General features: G+C 40.6%; 1 protein-coding gene across 7 annotated transcripts in view; it reads left to right on the top strand.

Moving 5' to 3' along the window:
* The window catches only part of ptk2aa (protein tyrosine kinase 2aa), a 373012-nt gene that overhangs the window by 152345 nt on the left and 200662 nt on the right, over positions 1-20005 (top strand). Inside the window, exon 1 of one of the 7 annotated variants that reach the window (XM_052023873.1) lies at positions 13410-13643. The exons of 4 other annotated variants lie outside the window; for them this stretch is intronic. In XM_052023873.1, the coding sequence (XP_051879833.1) occupies positions 13532-13643 (112 nt within the window). In that variant the 5' untranslated portion in view covers positions 13410-13531. Of the gene's footprint in view, positions 1-13409; positions 13644-20005 lie in introns of those variants that run through there. 2 more of the 7 variants (XM_052023867.1, XM_052023868.1) reach the window with 2 other exon arrangements.

Below are 20005 nucleotides of genomic sequence, written 5' to 3'. Positions count from 1 at the left end.
AGTTCTGGTGATGAGGCATTCTGCCAGATGGTCTGGACAGTTTGCTCAGGAAACCACCCTACAGTATCCATCGAGTCCTTCTCCTGCAGTGTCTGCAGGATGTTCCATGCTGACCCTGATGGACTTGTGGTAAAAGGCGTTGGTCTGGAAGAACTTTTTCACGAAGGACTGGTAATGCGGCAACGTCCAGCTGACTGGGTCGTTGCATGGCAAAGGGGCCAGGGCCATCCTTCGCAGCACCGGGGACAGGTAGAACCTCGGCATGTAGTGACACTTGGTACCCATGTACTTTGGTTCCACGCACAACCTGATACAGCCACAGACGATGGTGGTCATCAGGATGAGGGCAACACTGGGGACACTCTTGCCCCCCCCATTGTCCAGGGACCTGTTCATGGCGACCCATCAGACCCCCTCCACCTTGGATCCTCAGATGAACCGGAAGACGGCGCAGGTGATTCCCAAGCCAGAGGAGCGAGGAACAGGCCACACCTGTGCCAAGTATAGCAGCCCTGAGAGCACCTCGCACCTGATGACCAAGTTCTTCCCAGATGTTGAGAGGGAGCGCTGTTCCCACAGTCCCAGTTTCTGCTTCACCTTCCCAATCCGCTTCCGCCAATTTTTGTTGCACGCCCCGGCCCCTCCGAACCAGATCCCCAGCACCTTCAGGTAGTCAGGCCTGATGGTGAAGGGGATATTGGACTGGTCAGGCCAGTTGCCGAAGAGCATGGCCTAGCTCTTCGCGCGGTTATTTCTGGCCCCTGATGCCAACTCAAACTGGTCGCAGATGCTGGTCAATCTGCGAACTGACCTTGGGTCTGAGCAGAAGACGGCGGCGTCATCCACGTACAAGGAGGTTTTCACCTGGGTGCCCCCCCCCCCCCGCCTGGCAATGTCACCCCTCTGATGCTCTCGTCCTTCCTGATGGATTCGGCAAACGGTTCTATACAGCACATGAACAAGACAGGGGAGAGAGGGCAACCCTGCCTGACTCCAGACTTAATGGGGAAGCTGTCTGTTTCCCACCCATTGATTTGGACTGTGCCACTGCTGTCTGTGTAGAGCAGTTGGATCCAATTCCTGATTCCCTCCCCAAAGCCCATTTTGGAGAGCACATCCAACATGTACGTGTGTGATATCCTGTCAAGGGCCTTCTCCTGGTCCAAGCTGACCAGGCAGGTGTGCACCCCTCTGTCCTGCACGTGGGCGATGGTGTCCCTGAGCAGCGCGAGGCTGTCAAAGATATTCCTGCCAGGTACAGCACCGGTTTGGTCTGGGTGGATCACCTGTCCCAGAGCAGACTTGACCCTGTTGGCGATGGCCTTGGACAGGATCTTATAATCCACATTGAACAGTGAGATGCGTCTCCAATTTCTGATGTCCTCCCTCTCCCCCTTCTGCTTGTAGATGAGGGTAATGGTGCCCTTCCTCATGGATTCTGACATACTGCCAGACAGAAGCATAGCGTTGTACACTTCCAGCAGGTCTGTGCCCATCCAGTCCCACAGAGTCAAGTACAACTCTGCCGGTAAGCCATTGCTTCCGGGAGTTTTATTCGAATCGAGGGAATGGACAGAGCCAGTCAGCTCCTCCAGGGTCAGTGGCTGGTCCAGACTTTCCCGCTTGCTGTCACCTAAGACAGGAAGTTCTAGGAGACTGTGCTGTCTGTGGCCTTTTTGTTGTACAGACTGGCATAGAAGGATCTGCAGATCCTTAATATGTCCGTCTGCGAGGATGTTACTGAGCCGCCGTCCTCTTCCTTAAGGCTGTAGATCACAGAGCTCCCCCTGTGCACCATACCTTTTAAGACATTCAACACCTCATCTATTGTAATGTAGAATATCCCCAAAACTTCCCCATTTACTTTTCCTAGTTCTGAAGTCTTCATAACTTGTTCATGACTCTTCAAAGTCTTCATGACTTTAAAAATGACTTGTTGATCCTATCTGCTGAAGAAACAGCATAATATTTCTCATCTATTGTATATCTTTATTTTACTGTGCTGGAAAACAAAAACAAAAATTTAGTAAATTGAGTTCATGAATCTGGCCCATTCCAGTAAGATTACATGCTCAGATTTCCTTTGAAACTCATTGGTCTATAGGAAATGTAAAAAAAACTGTGTGAAATAAGGACAGATGCAATATGGCTGAGAATATATATTGGGCTCCTTTTTTTGCCATCACGTTTTCTTATAATCCCTGTCGCTTGGAAATATTTCAAATGATCAAGGAAATTTATGCACAGCTAGGTTTCTGTTGAATAGTTATTCCATACTCACTATGGTATTCTCTTTTGGTGAATGCTCAGTCCCTTGTTAATTTCTGCTGCATGGCTTTTGAAGCTGCAGCTTATGGTTGAGGCTGAAGCTTGCAGTGAATCTTTGGCCTAACACATGATAGATGTAGTTGTTAGCACCATTGATAGAATTAACTTTAGAATAACATACTGATTTTTAAATTCCATGTTTAGAACACAGAACAGAAAATGACAGTTCTCATACACAAATCAGAAAATGTCAGAGCTCATTTTGCACAGGACAATGTAGTTTCATTAAACATCTGGTTGATCCATGCTGTGGTATTTAATTAGTTTAACCAATGATTTTCATGGTAAAGCATATGTAATCAAGAGAGAAGGAATTGACTTTTGGGTCAATTGAAAGGTAATTGACTTATTTCTAACTTTAACATTTTATTGTCTATTTTTGTTTTAAAAGTATTTGATGTTTCTGTTTAAAGTGCGTGGATTATAAAATACTCATGTTTGATTTTGTTGCAATTGCTTGTTAAAGGATTTTTTTTAGGAATCCACATTCTATCAAATTGGAACTGAATTTTGCAGGAGGAAGTTGATCATTCTCACTCTCAGAACTAGCTAATATACATTGAGGAACGAGCAACATTGCTTTTTATTCAGTTATTGTGGTGTTGCTTTATTTTCATTGTTGCAGAATTTACATCGATAAGCTTGATTGTTTTCTGTTGCTTGCAAAGCAGCTGTTCTCAGGAAAGTGGTCTTCAGTGGGGAGCTGCTTAAAGGAAAATTTCTGGTTTCAACCTTTTCCCCCTCTGACCTCTGTAAATTGTCAAGACACAATTTATTTTCTCTCGCATGTTGCATTGCAGTAGAATATGACAAAATACTACCTATCCGTGAAATAGTTTTGTATGATCTTTTGACTGACAGTGAAGTAATGCATATGTGTAGATTCTATCTTATGACAATTAATTGATGAGGAATTTATGCAAAATATCTGTTTAAACAGTACTGTTGAAGTAAATACCCCTGTGGTCTGCCTGTATCACAGAGGTTTTCCATGAATCTTTACTGGAACATATTTCAACTTCTATTCCTGCTGATATAAGAATACACTGTTCATACAATAAATCTTTAAGCTTATCGGCTATTCCATTTTATCTTTCAAAATTACAGTACTCAAATATGAAACTTTTAATGCTGCAGCCAACAATCTCATTGCAATTTACTTTGCTGCCTCATATTTCAAATAATTGTGAAACATGATTTATGAATTTTTAAGTGGGTATAGAGAAGCAATGTTTTAATATATTTAGTTCTAAATTTATGTAATCAAAAATGCTTATAAATACTTGTTAAATATTTACAGAATTTAGGATAAAAATAGGTCACCAGTATTAATTAAAATTCTGTTGTCAATAGCAATGTGGCAGTTTGCCTGTATGACATTGGCATAGCATAGTTTATACTGGGCTTGTCGTTAAAATTGATGCATTTTGTAGTTGTTGCTGTTGGAGAATAATGGTCTTGTATTTCTGGAGAATTACTTTTGAGATTAATACATTTATTTTTTGCTAAGTTTTTACACAATGCAAATGGAAGATACTTCAATATCTAAAGGCTTCTATGTGGTGAAAGCTACTGTATAGTTATAATAACCACTTCTCAAAGTCAGATTTAATGGAAAAATTAATTTCCTTGGTTGCTGAAGGATCCCAAAGCTTTACTGCTTTATTCTCACCATTTAATGGATAACCAGTGATCATTAAGAACCTGAAGATGTCACCAATCTGCACCATGAATTCACATTTGAGCTTTGAGTAAGGTCTGTGCCTAGAGAGATGCCATTTATTTTAAAGTTGGGTGATTGAGGAGATAAATACTTGATTTGATTGTATTGAAAAACAATGACGTGAAGTAAGTAAATTGTACCTTTTCACAAATTTCAAAGCAGATTAAAGTTAATAAAATAAATTGAGGTGCAATTATTGTACAACTATTTTCCACTGTTTGTTTCCTTTAGCATCTCTCCCCATTTTGCCTGGTTCCCACTTGATATATTATATGGAACTTCTGTACCACAAATCATTCTTTGTCAACACTGTAGCTATGCAAACAGTAACACTGACTCCATCATTGGTTTTCAGAAAGAGTGCAGTGAGGCTGAGTTTCTTTTTCCAGTAGAACCATGAAGTTGCTGCACAGGAAATGTGAAGCAGAGATCTGCTTTCTATTTGTTTGTAGCAGTACATCTTGGTGAGCCATTGCAGTGATCCATTCCTTCTCCCTTCATAGGTAGCCTCTTGACATGGAGGATGGCTCCACTCCTCTGGGTTCTAAGATGGCTGACAAGATCAATTAGAGGCCTGCAGGCTCTTCCACAGGTGGGATAGGAGGTGCTCAGCAGGGTGCATGGGTGTCTAGTTTGGAAGATGCTGTGCACTTTCAACGATATGCAGGTGTCTATGAGTTGTCAAAGGACAAAGACTCTCAGGAGTCTATGGGGGTGATGCACTTTCTCAAGGAGGCTTTGAGAATATGCTGGTGCTCTTTTGTCTGTCCACCTGGTGATCTCTTATTGTGACAGGGCTCAGAGTAGAGTCTATGTTACAGGAGTCAGGTTTCAGCTGTGTGTAATTAAATCTCGATGTTGGGTCCACCTATCCTGATAGTGGAATTGGAAGGCTTTGTGAACAAAGCACAAGTCTTGTCCTTTAAGTGCTTTAAGCTGACTCCTGTAAGTAGTCCAAGTCTCAGAAGCATTCAGAAGCATAGGAATCACTCCTGCTCAATAGACCATGGGCTTTGTGTTGGGTATGAGGTGTTGATCTTTAAGCACTCTTCAGATGACCAAAGACTGTTGGCACACTGTAAGTGAAGCTGATTTTTATCGTTGATGTCCATGGAAAGGCATATCAGGCTTTGTACAGCAGGGGCATGATAGCAGAGGGTCTTTGTTTTGCAAATCTTGAACGTTAGGCCCACTTGTATTCTTCAGTGTATGAGTCAGTGATGACTCAGAGCTCGGCTTTCATAAGATATAGGAGCAGAATTAGGCCATTCGGCCCATCAAGTCTACTCTGCCATTCAATTATGGCTGATTTTTTTTCAAACCCATTCTTCCACCTTCTCCCCTTACCACTCAGGAACCTATCAATCTCTGTTTTAAATACACACAATTACTTGGCAGCCCTCTGTGGCAACGAATTCCACAGATTCAACACCCTCTGGTTGAAGAAAATCTTCCTCATCTCAATTTAAAGAGATGTCCCTTTATTCTGAGGCAGTGCCTTCAGATCCTAGACTCTCCTACTCTCCAAATGTGCATGTAGGCAAACATTTTCTGTGTACTGCAGCTTGTCCAGTGAGGTTGGCATGTCCTTGGTTCAGAAGTGGAGGCAATGCAGTTGAGCAGTATTCCATTAGTCCTATAGACTAGCTCCAATCTGGCAGAGAGTTCACTGCAACATTGACGTGAGAAAGATTGAAAGAATGCTGGGGCAACGATAAAGCCTTGCATGATGCCCATCTTCACTGAGATTGGATATGTTGACCCTTTGGTCATGGTTTGCATGCTATCATGAAGAAAACTCTTCCTCAAACTTAGCTGCTGATAAAAATTCATCTCTATTTTAAGTTTGAGGAATTACTCCTTGAATTAATGGAGTTAAAAGCTTTATTGAAGTTAAAAAGCCAATCTTTAATGGTTAGTGCTGCTCCCTGTATATCTCTTGTTTCCTGGTGAAGATCATGTCCACTTTGAGATAGAATGAATCCACACTGCAATTTGGGAGCAGCTGTTCAGCCAGGAAGGAGCACCCTTGCAACAACTTTTCCCGTAACATAAAGCAAGTATATTCATAATTATGAGTATCGCATCTTGGAGGTCCTCTTGGCTTGCCCTCTTTTTGCCCCAGACATGGAAGATCAAGTTATGAATATGTGACTGAAATTCCTTTCTGTCAAGTTATACAACTTCAGCAGGAATATTGTCTGCTCCTGAGACCTTGCTTTTTCTTTTTACTTGGCATGTCAGCTTTTTGACTACTTATTGATCTGGGGTGGCTGCAAAGCTGGACAACATTATTGCTATTATATGGACTCAAGGGCGTAGCCCATGGTTGAAATTTTCAAAGTTTTACTTAAATTTGGTGCAGATTGCTTCTGTCTGTGATAAATGCCTTTATTCTTGGCTATCATTGAGGTGGGGCCTTGAATATTTGGGGCAAAGCTGGCTTCGACAACTTTGTAAACTCCATGTGTATCATGTTTATGTGCACATTGCTAACCACTTCTGCAGTTTTTCCACTCACCATCTGTTCTTAAGATCCCAACTTTTCTGTTAGATCTTGACCTGAAGAGCTGTTTCTTTTCCCTTGAGGCATAGTATTTGCAAATAATTAGCTGCTGGATCACCTGGTGATTCTCAACAAACTGTTCCTGGTTCTTCTCAGAGACTAATTATAATGAACTTAAGGGCAGTCTGGTCACTTTGCTTGTCCTGTTGGTCAGGGGTCAACAGGTTGTCTGTGAGATGCAGTCTAAGAAGAATTGTCTCTGTGGGGACCTTGAAAATGTGAGATTTTTTTTGTGGCGTAGTTTCTGTTGCTCTTGTTGTTTTAGGTTGTGACAGGGCTCAGAGTAGAGTTTATGTTACGGGAGTCAGGTTTCAGCTGTGTGTAATTAAGTCTCGATGGTGGGCCGAAGGGCCTGTTTTGTGCTGTATGGTTCTATGGTTTAGGGGTAACTTGATAGAGATGGCCATAAGAGGAGATTAGATGGTGGTTGTGCAAAACAAATACCAAAACTGGAGTGAACTCATCTATGAGTGAACATCAACATGAGTTCATGTTGAATGGAACATTTAAATTATTATGAACTTCACTAATAGCTCCTTGTTTACTTCATGTAGTACACACATTAAGTTTTAATAGATAATATTGATAACCCTTTTTGGCATTAAGTTCAATGTGGAGTACAGCCAAGGTAAAGTAAGGGTAGCCAGATAAGCAATGATGTAAAAAAAATGAAGGCACAAGATAGTGTTAGTATTCTTACAGTAAAATTACATTACTGTTATTATCAATATCTTTATTTTAAAAGTAATTAAAATTAATATTGTTGTAGATATATCAATGAGATTGAGTATCTTGAAGTGAATGATCCGTGACCTGAATCCACGGAGACTTTTCATCATCTACGAGGCACTAATCGGCAGAATAATGGAAATTTCTTCATGGCTAGATGAGTTCAGCTTCAGCAACTCTTGACACTATCCAAGACATAAGGACGTGAAAAATAAGGGAAGGAGCAGGCTGTATGGGCCCTCAAATCTGTTCTGACATTTCAGTAAGATAATGAGCAATCTCATTTTGATCTCAGCTTCACTTTCCAGCCTGTCTCTCTCATCCTTGATGCCCCTACATATCCAATATCGGTCCAACTTGGCCTCTGCAACTCTAAGATAGAGAATGCCAAAGATTTTTGACCTCTTGAGTGAAGAAACTACTCTACCATCTCCCTCTTTGAATGGGTGACCCTCATTTGGTTCTCAGTTTCTCACACAGGCAACCTTCTCTTGACAGCCAGCTTGTCAAGCCCCCTCTGAATCCTCTGTGTTTCAAAACGTCCTCATTCTTCTAAACTCCAGTGAGTATAGGTCCAATCTACTGACACTTTCCTCATAAGACAACCCATTCAGCCCAGGTACCAACCAAGTGAACCTTTACTGAACTGCCACTAATGCAAGCATATGTCTTCCTAAGTAAGGAGACTAGAACTGTACTTTGCACTCCAGTTGTTATCTCACCAGCACCAAGTTCAGTTGTAGCAAGGACTCCCCTTTTATATTCCATCCCTTCAGCAACAAAGGCCAACAAACCATTAGCTTCCTACTTGTTGCATCTGTACGCTAACTTTGTGCTTTATGTAAAAGGACATTCAGGTCCTCTGTGGTCCACATTCTTAACGTAAGCAATGTTTTGCTTTGCTTTGTTTCCTACCAAAGTAGATAGTCTCTAATTTCCCCATATTATACTCCATCCCTGAATTTTTGCCCACTCACTCAACACATTTGCATCCTATTGCATTCTCATAACTTGCTTCCTCATCTAGATTTGCATAATCAGAAAATTTGTCTACAATGCACTCATCCAGTTTACCTACAGAAGTCCCACCCTTGGCTGACACAGCCCAAAGATAGTATTTCACACTCCAGGTTTCTTGTATAAGACATTAAAACTGAGGCCCATTGCATCTGCTGAAGTGTACACAATAGACCCAAAGACAGTGTTTTCATTGAGTGATCCTGTTCCGAAGTCCAGAGATGTTGAATTCTGCATTCAACATCACTCAAACTGATTATCTGGGCATCTTGCTGTTTGTAGGCTTGCCTCCCTCCCTTAAAATATTTTGTAATGTGATGGATAGAGGAAAATGCAGTAAAGATGAAATCCGAGTAACCTTTGTCATGGTACTACCACGGGAAGGAAGGAGATAGAGATCCTAGTGACATGGTGTCATGACAACAACCTTTCCCTCAATGTCAGCAAAACAAAAGAGCTGGTCATTGACTTCAGGAAGGGGATTGGTGCACATGCTCCTGTTTACATCAACGGTGCTATGGTTGAGAGGGTTGAGAGCTTCAAGTTCCAAGAGTGAACATCACCAATAGCCTGTCCTGGTCCAACCACGTAGACGCCATGGCCACGAAAGCTCACCAGCTTTCTCAGGAGGCTAAAGAAATTTGGCATATCCCCTTTGACCCTCACCAATTTTTATCAATGCACCATAGAAAGCATCCTATCCGGATGCATCATGGCTTGGTATGGCAACTGCTGTGCCTGTGATCACAAGAAACTGCAGAGATCAGTTACACTGCAGAGAGTTGTGGACAAAGCTCAGCACATCACGGAAACCGGGCTCCCCTGCATGGAATCTGTCTACACTTCTTGCTGCCTCGCTAAAGAAGCCAACATAATCAAAGACCCCACCCACCCCAGACATTCTCTCTTCTCCCCTCTCCCATCGGGCAGAAGATACAAAAGCATGAAAGCACAGGCTCAAGGACAGCTTCTATCCTGCTGTTATAAGACTGTTGAACGGTCCCCTTGGATGATAAAATGGACTCTTGACCTCTCATCTACTTCGTTATGGTCTTGCACTTATTGTCTACCTGCACTTCCTCTGTAACTAACACATTATTTCGCATTCTGCTATTGTTTTACCTTGCACTACCTCAATGCACTGTTGTACTGAATTGATCTGAATGAATGGTATGCAAGACAAGTTTTTCATTGTACATGTGACAATAATACCAATTTACGAATGAGAAGAACATTGGTTTAAGACCAAATAATGTCCAGAATTGGAAATGCTGAAATATTAAAATTGTTTCAAATACCTAAAGAAACTGCTCAGGAAATTCATAAGAATGTGTATCAGTGATGAAAGTAACAGTTGGAATTACGTGTCGGGGACTGCAAGGTGCAGGAGGAATTGGTTAAAATAAAAGAGCTGTCAGAAAATTGGGTGATGTGAAAGAGCAAGATTTGGAAATGGATGTTCACAAGACGTGGAATCCTAGATTGAAGATGCTGAAACAAAAGTTAATGGATTACTAATTACTTGGTAAGAGGCATGGAATAACAAAGCAAAGTACTAATGTTGAATCTTACTAAAATCTTAGTGTGGCTAAAGTTGGTGTATTGTGCTGATTCAGGGCTCTGCGCTGTAAAGGAATCTGACAAAATACAAACATCTTGTTTTGACAGAAGTTTTTTTAAATGATGGAGGGATGTGGGACAATGGATATAAACACATTAGTTCCAGCTGTTGAGGGGTGTAAGAAGAAAGTAAGTAGATAATAAATGTAAGTTATGACATATAAAAAGGGGAAACATTTTATAAAGGGTTATGATTTAACAGGTTGTACCAGCAAGGTTAATGATTGAAACAGGGACATCATCTGGTAATAGGTTAGACATGTGGTTAAGGAAGATGTTTGATGGGAGAACATGGCCACAGAGAGAACTGCCTTTATATGGAGAATAACCACCCAGGTCAAATGGCTGAGCTAAAAAGCTTGTTACTTTATAAATTATGCAAAATGTGTAAGAAAAAACAGAAGGGTGAAATGTAAAGAAGTGGATTTAGAAATAAATACTGAAGCAACATGTTACAGAATATTCTAGATTCTCTCCTAGAATAAAATGCATTTTGTTTAGCAAAGTGATGCATGGAGCAAAAAAAAAGTTAAATAGCAAAAGCAGAGGTCCAATTTAGGGCTGTGTGATCTCAGCAATTACATGCACATGTCAAGGCTCAGACACCACTGCTTCTTAGGATAAGTTGATCTGTAACAAAGCAAGTTATTGAGCGCAGTTAGGCTGGATGCACACCATTGGTTGGCTTCTTAAAATGCAAAAGTATGATTGCTTCACGGTTAGATTAACAACATCCTACAGAATGTTTGCATGTGTAGAATAGCAGATCTGATATTTTAAAATTAATCAGTGTTCAAAACTCTTGCACTTGATCCTGGGTCTCTCTTGATGAAACCTAATGCAGGTGCTTCTAGTTTAACATTGGATTTTCTCAAATACAGTAAAACTCTTTTAATCTTGCGCCCTTGGGACTTAGGTAGTGCTAGAAAAGCGGATTTTCTGGATAATTGGATGTTACTCCTATTAATATCCAAACATGCTTTTATTTCACTTTTTTCACATATTGCACAGTAATATAATAAATGTTCCCATGAACCCAGTAAGTTTAAAGGCAGCAGGAAACAAACAAGCACTCCAGGCTCCAGCCACAAACTACCTGCGTTCCTGTGCCCTGTTGTTCCGAAATGCAATCCTGGCTTTGTCCATCCTCCAGAACTCAGTTCTGGCCGCACACCCTGCCTTCATGTTGGCTCCCCTGCTCATGTTTCAGACTAATGAGTGAGCCAGATGCTGAACCATCAGGATTTCTGAACAATTGGATGCGGGATTATTGGAGTTAAAGCTGCAGAGAGTTTTCAAATTTACTTATTTGCTAATGAGAATTTATTATGAAGTGATTCTGTTTTTGAAACAACACTTGGCATGCAAGAACATTGGGTTAATTTTTAAAATTATTTTCCTTTTTCAGTATATATGCATTTCCAGCAAATTCTTTTTCAATTTTTTTGATTTAAATCTATCCTTACATGTAAAATTAGTCATTTGTTGTTATATTTTATTTAAATATAAAGGTCCTGCATATTTAAGAGCTTTAGTTTGTTTTCCATCATAGATTTTACATTATAAACTTTGAAAAGTTCCTAGGAAATTTCCCTACATTAAGCCTTTTTCATGCCTCTAAAAGAAATCAAATGAATATCTGTTTTGGAATAACATACCAAATTGATTTATTTTAAACCATGCTTGTATTGAGCCCATTATTTGAACAAGGATAGTTAGAATAATTTGATTGAGCTGATTGTAATTTCCATGCTTCAATCCATATTCAAAAGTCCATGGTACCAGATATTTTATCATGATTATGGTGTGCACTCCTGCCATTAACCATACTGACTAGCTGCCTTTGGTGACATAAGGTCACACATTTTCACAATTGCATGTGTGCCAAGTTGACACAAGATTAAATTGGTGCATTAAAGTTCCTTTGTCTACTGAAATGTTACACTTGAACCGAATCTCTGAATGAAGACCCCTTCCACCCATGTAAAGCAATATTACCCTAACATAAGGGTAATGGAGAAAAGGGCAAATGTGGATGAAAAGGCCATGCCCAGATTAAAGGCCAGAATTATTTTTTCCCAAATTCTCAAGCTAAGGGTACCATGTTTGATTGTGATTAATGCAAAATCATTGTCACCCTTCTTACTCGCCGTGACAAGGAAAATATTTACAACCACATTGTTAACTTGCCCGTTCTCTTCATAAATGCTCACTGATTTGAGTATTTCCAAAACTTTCTGTTTTTCTACTTTGGATTTCAAGAATCTAGAGTCATAGAGAGAGACAGCATAGAAATGGGTGCTTCAGCCCACCAAGTCTGCATTAACTATCAACCACCCATTTACACTGATCCTGCATTATAGGTCCTCCCCAAGTTATAGCAGGGTTTCATTCTTGTGAACAATTCATAACCTGGACAGTTTGCAACTCGGAAATGCAGCTGCAAGCTAAGTTCCCAGGCAGCAGAAGATGTGTACAGCCCTGCAGCAGCCAGCAAATCCATCCCGCCACTCTCCCAAATATTCATTTGTTTGTACGGCCTGTACATAAGTCGACTGTTTGTAACTGGGGATGACCTGTTATACCCCCATTTTATATTCTCACATTCTCATCAACTCTCTCCAGATTCTACCACTCACCTACACACTAGGGCCAATTAAGTTAGCAACCCACAAGCCTTTGAGATGTGGGAGGAAACCAGAGAACCCAGAGGAAGCTCATGCAATAACAGGATAATGTGCAAACTCCACGCAGACAGCAATCAAGATCAAGATTGAGCCTGGGTCTCTGACACTGTGAAGCAAATATTTGAGATTGGTTCCAGAGTTTATGGCAATGAACATGGTTCCAAGCTCGGGAGCATCAATGCAGTGAGGACTCTCCAGGACTCAGAAGGTGCAGAAACGTTTAAGGATAAGTCAGTAAATATTTGAAAGTGTAGGTGATCATGCGACATTGCTTCCATTCTACTCGTGTTTTGAGACTGACTGCAGGCCTTGTCAGTTCTATTTAATGTAATTATGATGGCTTTCTGATGGGGGAAAAATGAGAATTTCTTTTAAGATCACCAAACTAAAATAACTTGCCTTCATTCTATGGTGAAGTCCTGAAGGAGTTAAGGAAAGTAGCACTTAAACATTCCTGTCTGTGGTGCCCCACCTCATGGAGCAATATTTGGCAAGGATCCTGTGTATTGCAATTCCGTTTGTATTAGGTATGAACCAATCAGATCCTAACATACTCACATGGTGCAATCTAATACTTACTGAACTCCAATTATACATCTTTACAGTCTGGAGGCAGTCTCTTTAGGATATGCAAACGCATGTACTGTCTGTACTCTTTGATCACACATACAGACGGTACTACAACTGGGAAGTACACTACCTGTGACGTTTGAAAAGCTCCAGGTTATAATGATTCATGTTTTGCTGGCTTATGAATAGTGTGACTGTAAGGATGTGACTCAAGAAGAATGCTGAGAAGCCTATTTTCTTTTTAAAAGTGAAACTTGATTTATTTTTTAAAATTCATTGCAAGTTTTATCTATGATTCTTTCTGGGAAGGATCCTCCTTCCCCAACATACTCCTACATACCATGTGTTTGCTGGGGTGCTCGAACAAGAGATGAGGTAGAAGTAAAACATCTCGAGGCAGAAGGTAGTATTACAAAGGACTTGAGTCATTTTTGAAAATGTTCAAGTAATTGGGATTTATTTTATTAAACCTTGTTTGTTATTGAAAAAGATTTTGTGGTTCATCAATCTGTCCACTGAGTTGAATCTGCTTGTGGCTGGAGTAAAATTAGTATTTAGACTGTGTTTTGTATCAGTTCTTTTTGAAGTTATTTTTGTCTTGTAACTCAGACACCACAGCCCTATTAGTAGGGCCGATGTGCTGTGAGGCTTTTCCAATTGTGGCAGTTGCTAAGAGGCTTATGGCCTTGATTTTTCTCCTACTCTATAGAAGGAAAAAAAGACACTTTTTGATTTGGCAATCAGACAACTAAATTCATTCATTAATTTGTCTCCAGTGCACTTGAGGCCTAAGTCCTGTGTTTGCTCCCCTCTACTAAGAATCTTTTATTTGTGAAATTTGAAGTTTTGCAGCTGATATTTTCACCTCCATAAATCTGTTCTTGAAACCTTGATTATGGTGTTAAATAAATTGGAATGAGGTCTAAACATTCAGCTGTTTCATCTGCATACAACTTTGATTTATTGGGCAAGGCTACTGTAGCTGCTTTCTGTCTGTTTCTTTATTTTTCTGAAGAATTGCATGCACATTGATGTATTAGGGACATAAAATGTTCAAGCTTTTTCAAAGTGATTCCATTGCAAATTACATAATCAAGAGTTTTGGTTTTTATTTGTCAACAAGTTGCTGGCAATTTGTTGATTCTTATTCTCTAAACATTAAAGCCAAGCAATTGAAATTAAATAAAATCCAATTTAATTATACTTTTTCTTAATTATATAGACTCATACAGTCATGGAGTTGCAGCACAAAAATAGGTCCTTTGGCCCACCATCTCCTCACTGGTTGTCAAGCATCTATGCACTAATGTCATTTTCTAGCAGTCAGTCCATAGCCTTCTATTCCATGGCATTTCAAATGCTGTGAGAGTTCCTGACTTGACCATCACCTCAGGCAGTATGTTGCAGATTCAACAAGCCTCTGGGTGAAGAAATTCTTCTTTGAGTCCCCTCTAAATCACCTACCTCTTGCCTTAAACCTATGACCTCTGGTTATAAACGTCTCTGCTAAAGGAGAAAAGTTTCTCACTCTCCACCCTATGTCCCTCATAACTTTATATACCTCAATCAGGTCTCCCTTCAGTCTTTTCCTGTCCAGGGAAAATACTCAGCTTATCAAGGCTCTCCTCCATAGCTGAACTGTTCTATCCCAGACAGTATTTTGGTGAATTTCCTCTGCATGCAGTGCACTCACTTCCTTCCTATTGTGTGGCAACCAGAACTTCACACTGTATTTCAGCAAAGAACTAACCAATGTTTTATACAGCTGTACCATAATCTCCCTGTTTTTAGATACCATACACTGGCTTATGAAGGCAAGTATCCCATTTGCCTTCATAACCATTCTACCTACCTGAGCTACCACAAGCACACCAAGGTCCCTAGATTTCTCACTACTTCTTTAGGTCGTGCCATTCATTGTACATAATTTAGCCGAGTTAGTATCCCAAAATGACATTTTTCAGGCTTAAATTCCATCTTCTATTTCTCTATTGATTGTACCTAGCCATTAATATCATCCTGTAGCTAATTACTATCCTCACTACGTTCAACACCAATTTTTGTGTCATCTGCGAACTTAGTAATCCTACATTCACATCCAGGTAGTTAATGTATATTACGAGCAGCAAGGGCCCTAGCACTGTTCTCTGTGGTACACTACTGATCACACACTTCCAATTGTAAAAACAGCCCATGACCATCACCCTATGCCTCCTGTCACCAAGGCATTCTTGATCAAATTTGCCAAATTGCTCTTAATCTTGCGGGCTCCTTTGGATCAGCCATCCCTGTGTGACTTTGTCAAAGTCCATATCAAGTCTGCCACTTTGTTTTTAAAGAGGAGACTCCCTCACTGTTTGAAAGCGAAGTACATGTAAAACAAGAGCGTGAGTAGCCCTATCAACCCTTGAGCCTGCTCTGCCATTTAATAAGACCGTGGATAATCAATCTTGGCTGAAACATGACTGTTGCATTCTCTCACCAATCCCTTAACATCCTAGAAGTTCAGATGTCTATTAATCTCTGTCCTGAATATTTTCAATGACTCCATCTCCACAACGCTCTGGGGTAGGAAATTTCACAGTCCTCAAGAAGAAATTTCTCCTCAGTAGGTGACTTCTTTTTGTGAAACTATGACCCACACTAAGGAGAATATCCTCTCAGCATCACCCTGTCAGTATCTCACAGAATATTATGCTTCAATAAGAGCACTTCTCATTCTTGTAAACTCCAATCCACATATGGCCAACCCACTCAACCTTTGTTCATGTCATTCCCCTTCATCCTAGGAATCAATCCAATGAATTTTCTCTACACTGCCCAGGTGATGTAGGATGAAGTTCAGTGGAAACCAAAAATGTGGAACAGTAATCATGTGATACTTTTCTGTATCAAGTATAGGTATCAATGTATGTTCAGAATAGCTGGCCGTCTTCCTGTCATCAAAACTATGGAGTTAAAATTAACCCTGTTACAAAAACGTACTCCAAGCTAAAATGCTGCATTTACATTTGGGGAATTCTGAACAGCATGAGCATCATTCTTAAATTATTTTCAATCATCTGGATGCTTGGTTATTACTGCTTTAATACAGGCCAGTTTTAGATTGTTTTCAAGTAAATGTTTGCATTCCAGGTTTTCTAATATTTTAGTTCTTTATTTACCAGGGTCATGTATATAATTAGAGGATGTGCTCTTACTGTAAAGTTTCATGTTGAGTATTACTAGGTTTGAAATCAGTTGGTGTCACAAATAGATCAAATGGGATGCTTGAAGCTGACTGTATTTAAAGGGAAGTATGATGAACAACATGCATGAGAAGGCAGTAGAGGAATGTGGACACTGAGCTAGAAGAGTAATTTGGGTGGGAGCAGGCTTATTTGAGTACGAGTTAACTGGTATAGATGAGTTGAATAGTCTGCTTGTACAGTAAATAATCCTTTGCAAAACTTATAAACTGCAAAACCTTCTCATGAGCCTAGTTGAATGTGGTGTGAGGAACAACCATGCACTGCATCATGAAATTTCAGGACTCACAGCTTTATTAATATTTTTCAGCACCTTCATAAGTGTTCAGTGTCAACAAACTTGAAGAAGCTGTTGGAAAGACAAGTAAAAGTAAAGCCATCGTAAAGATGGTTCAGAAGAAAGCTAGAACCACTGGATGAACAAATTGGAGATCCATGTTTCAAATGCCACTGGTTAAAACTATTTTGTTACTTTCATTTTTTTTTAAAGCTGTTTTGGAAATGGAAATCCATATTCACAATATCTGGTACAGCATGAATTGTCCTTTAGAAATATTGAAGATTCTGCAATGGTCAGTTAAAGGCAAATGCACTTGGCCAATTTGATTCAGTTCTTTGAAGTAAGGAAAAGAATTGAACAGGCTACTGATGTTGTGTATGGACAGTAGAAGCCAGTGGAACAATGACAACATTGATAAGAAGTTCGCTTCAGGACAGAAAGCACAGTGTTATGGCGAACAATTGTTTATCCAGACTAAAAAAGTATGAAGTAGTGTTTCAGATTGTTTGGTATTATGACCACACCTCATCTCGACTTGGGAAGCAGAGCATAACTTCAAAGTATTATTGGTATTGGTTTATTACTGTCACTTATACCGAGGTACAGTGAAAAACTTGTCTTGCATACCGTTCGTACAGATCAATTCATTACACACTGCATTGAGGTAGTACAGGGTAAAAACAATAACAGAATACAGAGTAAAGCGTTACAGCTACAGGGAATTGCATTGCAGGTAGACAATAAAGTGCAAGGTCGTAACAAGGTAGATTGTGAGGTCAAGAGTCCATCTCATCGTATAAGGGAACCATTCAATAGTCTTATCTCAGTGGGATCGAAGCTGTCCTTGAGCCTGGTGGTATGTGCCCTCAGGCTCCTGTATCTTCTGCCTGATGGGAGAGGGTAGAAGAAAGAATGACCCAGGTAGGTGGGATCCTTGATTATGCTGGGTGCTTCACCAAGGCAGCGAGAGGTATAGACAGCGGGGAGGCTGGTTTCTGTGATGTGCTGGGCTATGTCCACAGCTCTCTGCAGTTTCTTGGGGTCCCGGGTAGAGCAGTTACCATACCAAGCCATGATACATTCAGATAGGATGCTTTGTATGGTGCATTCATAAAGGTTGGTGAGTGTCAAAGGGGACATGCCAAATTTCTTTAGCCTCATGAGGAAGTAGAGATGCTGGTGAGCTTTCTTGGCTGTGACATCTACATGGTGGAACCAGGACAGGCTCTTGGTGATGTTAACTCCTAGGAACTTGAAACTCTCAACCCTCTTGACCTCAGCACCATTGATCTAGACAGGTGTATGTACACCACCCTCTTTCCTGAAGTCAATGGCCAGATCTTTTGTTTTGCTGACATTGAGGGAAAGGTTGTTGTCATGATGCCATGTCACTAAGCTCTGCATCTCCTTCCTGTACTCCGACTCATCATTATTTGCGATACAGCCTACTATGGTGGTATCATCTGCACACTTGTAGATGGAGTTAGAGCAGAAACTGGCCACACAGTCATGAGTATATAGGGAGTAGAGGGCTGAGGACGCAGTCTTGTAGGGCACCAGTGTTGAGAATAATTGTGCTGGAGGTGTTGCTGCCTGCCTTCACTGATGGTGGTCTGTTGGTCCGAAAGTCAAGGATCCAGTTGCAGAGGGAGGTGTCGAGTCACAGGTCTTGGAGTTTGGTGATGAGTTTGCTTGGAATTATAGTATTGAAAGCACAGCTGCAGTTAATAAACAATAGTCTAATGTAGGTGTCTTTTACTGTCCAGATGCTCCAGAGATGAGTGTAGGGCCAGGGAGACGGTGTCCACTGCAGACCTGTTTCGGCAACAGGCGAATTGCAGGGAGGTTGGAGTTAATGTGTGCCATGATCAGCCTCTTCAAGCACTTCATGATGGTGGATGTCAGAGCCACCAGTTGGTAGTCATTAAGGCATTGTTACCTTGTTTTTCTTAGGTACTGGGATGATAGTCGTTTTCTTAAAGCTGATGGGAACCACCCCTCTCAGCTGATCAGCACAATATCTGAGCACTTGGCCAGGGAATCCATCTGGGCCAAATGCTTTCCTCGGGTTCACTCTCTGGAAGACTGATCTTATGTCCTCAACGGTGACCACGGGTTCAGTTGCATTGGAGGCTGTCAGGGTGGGTGGTGACAATCCACTCCCCTTCTGTTCAAAATGTGCATAAAATGCATTAAGCTCATCGGGAAGGGATGCGCTGTTGTTGGCGATGCTGCCCGACTTCGTTTTGTAGCCTGTTATAGCATGTAAGCCCTGCCACAACTGACGGCTGGTCTGGGACTCTTGGCAGCAAATTCGGCTGAATGATAAACAGTAAAGAGGACATAAAGTCTGTTGAGTTGCATTTACACATCAAATACAAGTTGATTCATTTTGGTAGGAGGAGTGAAGAGAGACATTATAAGCTATACTACTGTTACATTTGGTACAGAATCAGAAATATCAGAGGGTGTTTCTGAACAAATCTTTAAAGGCAATTAGGTAGGTTAATGTAGCAGTTTTTGAAGTTTATGGCAAATGGCTTTACGGAAGCATAGAGTGCAAAATCCAAAAGGTTTTTAGTTAGATAGTATATTTTACAAATGATGTGAAAGCTAAGGAGAGAGTGCAGCAGAGATTTATTAGCAGTTTTCTGAAGGTAAGGCATTACAGTTACATAAATTGATGAGTAAAAGTTAGAAGATATTCTACTTGGAGCAGAGAAAGCTGAAGGGATTTAGTGGAGGTGCTTAAGATCATGAAAGGTTTGAATAGAGTAATTAAAGAGAAGCTGTTTTCAGTGTCTGAATGGTCAATAACCAATGAGTACTAATTTAATATGACTGATAAAAGAACTTAAAAGAAAGATGAGCAAAAGCATTTTTACGCAATGAATGATTCAAATTTGAATGAACTGTCTGACAGAGCGATGGATAGTAGCTAGTAACAGACAATTAGCAAATCAAAGAACAATGCAGGAGGACTTTTTGGCCATAAAGTCTGCACTGGCTCTTCTGTTTCCCCACATTGCTTCAATTTTACCTTAATGATTGGATATATGGATGGCTCTCCACCTTTTATATTCTCTGAATAGGGCAGTTGCCTTGTAGCAGTCCTGGACTCTGCCATTTATGCAGAGCATTGTAAATACTTAGGGGTGGTTCCTTATATTTACTTTTTGTAATTATAAAATGCCAGTTTGGCCCTTGTTTTTATCCATATTGGTGAAAAGAAACAGC

The sequence above is a fragment of the Pristis pectinata genome, chromosome 9, assembly GCF_009764475.1.
Source record: "Pristis pectinata isolate sPriPec2 chromosome 9, sPriPec2.1.pri, whole genome shotgun sequence".
Lineage (NCBI taxonomy): Eukaryota > Metazoa > Chordata > Chondrichthyes > Rhinopristiformes > Pristidae > Pristis > Pristis pectinata.
Note: the sequence above shows the minus strand (reverse complement) of the source record. Positions and strands in the feature narration are given on the sequence as shown.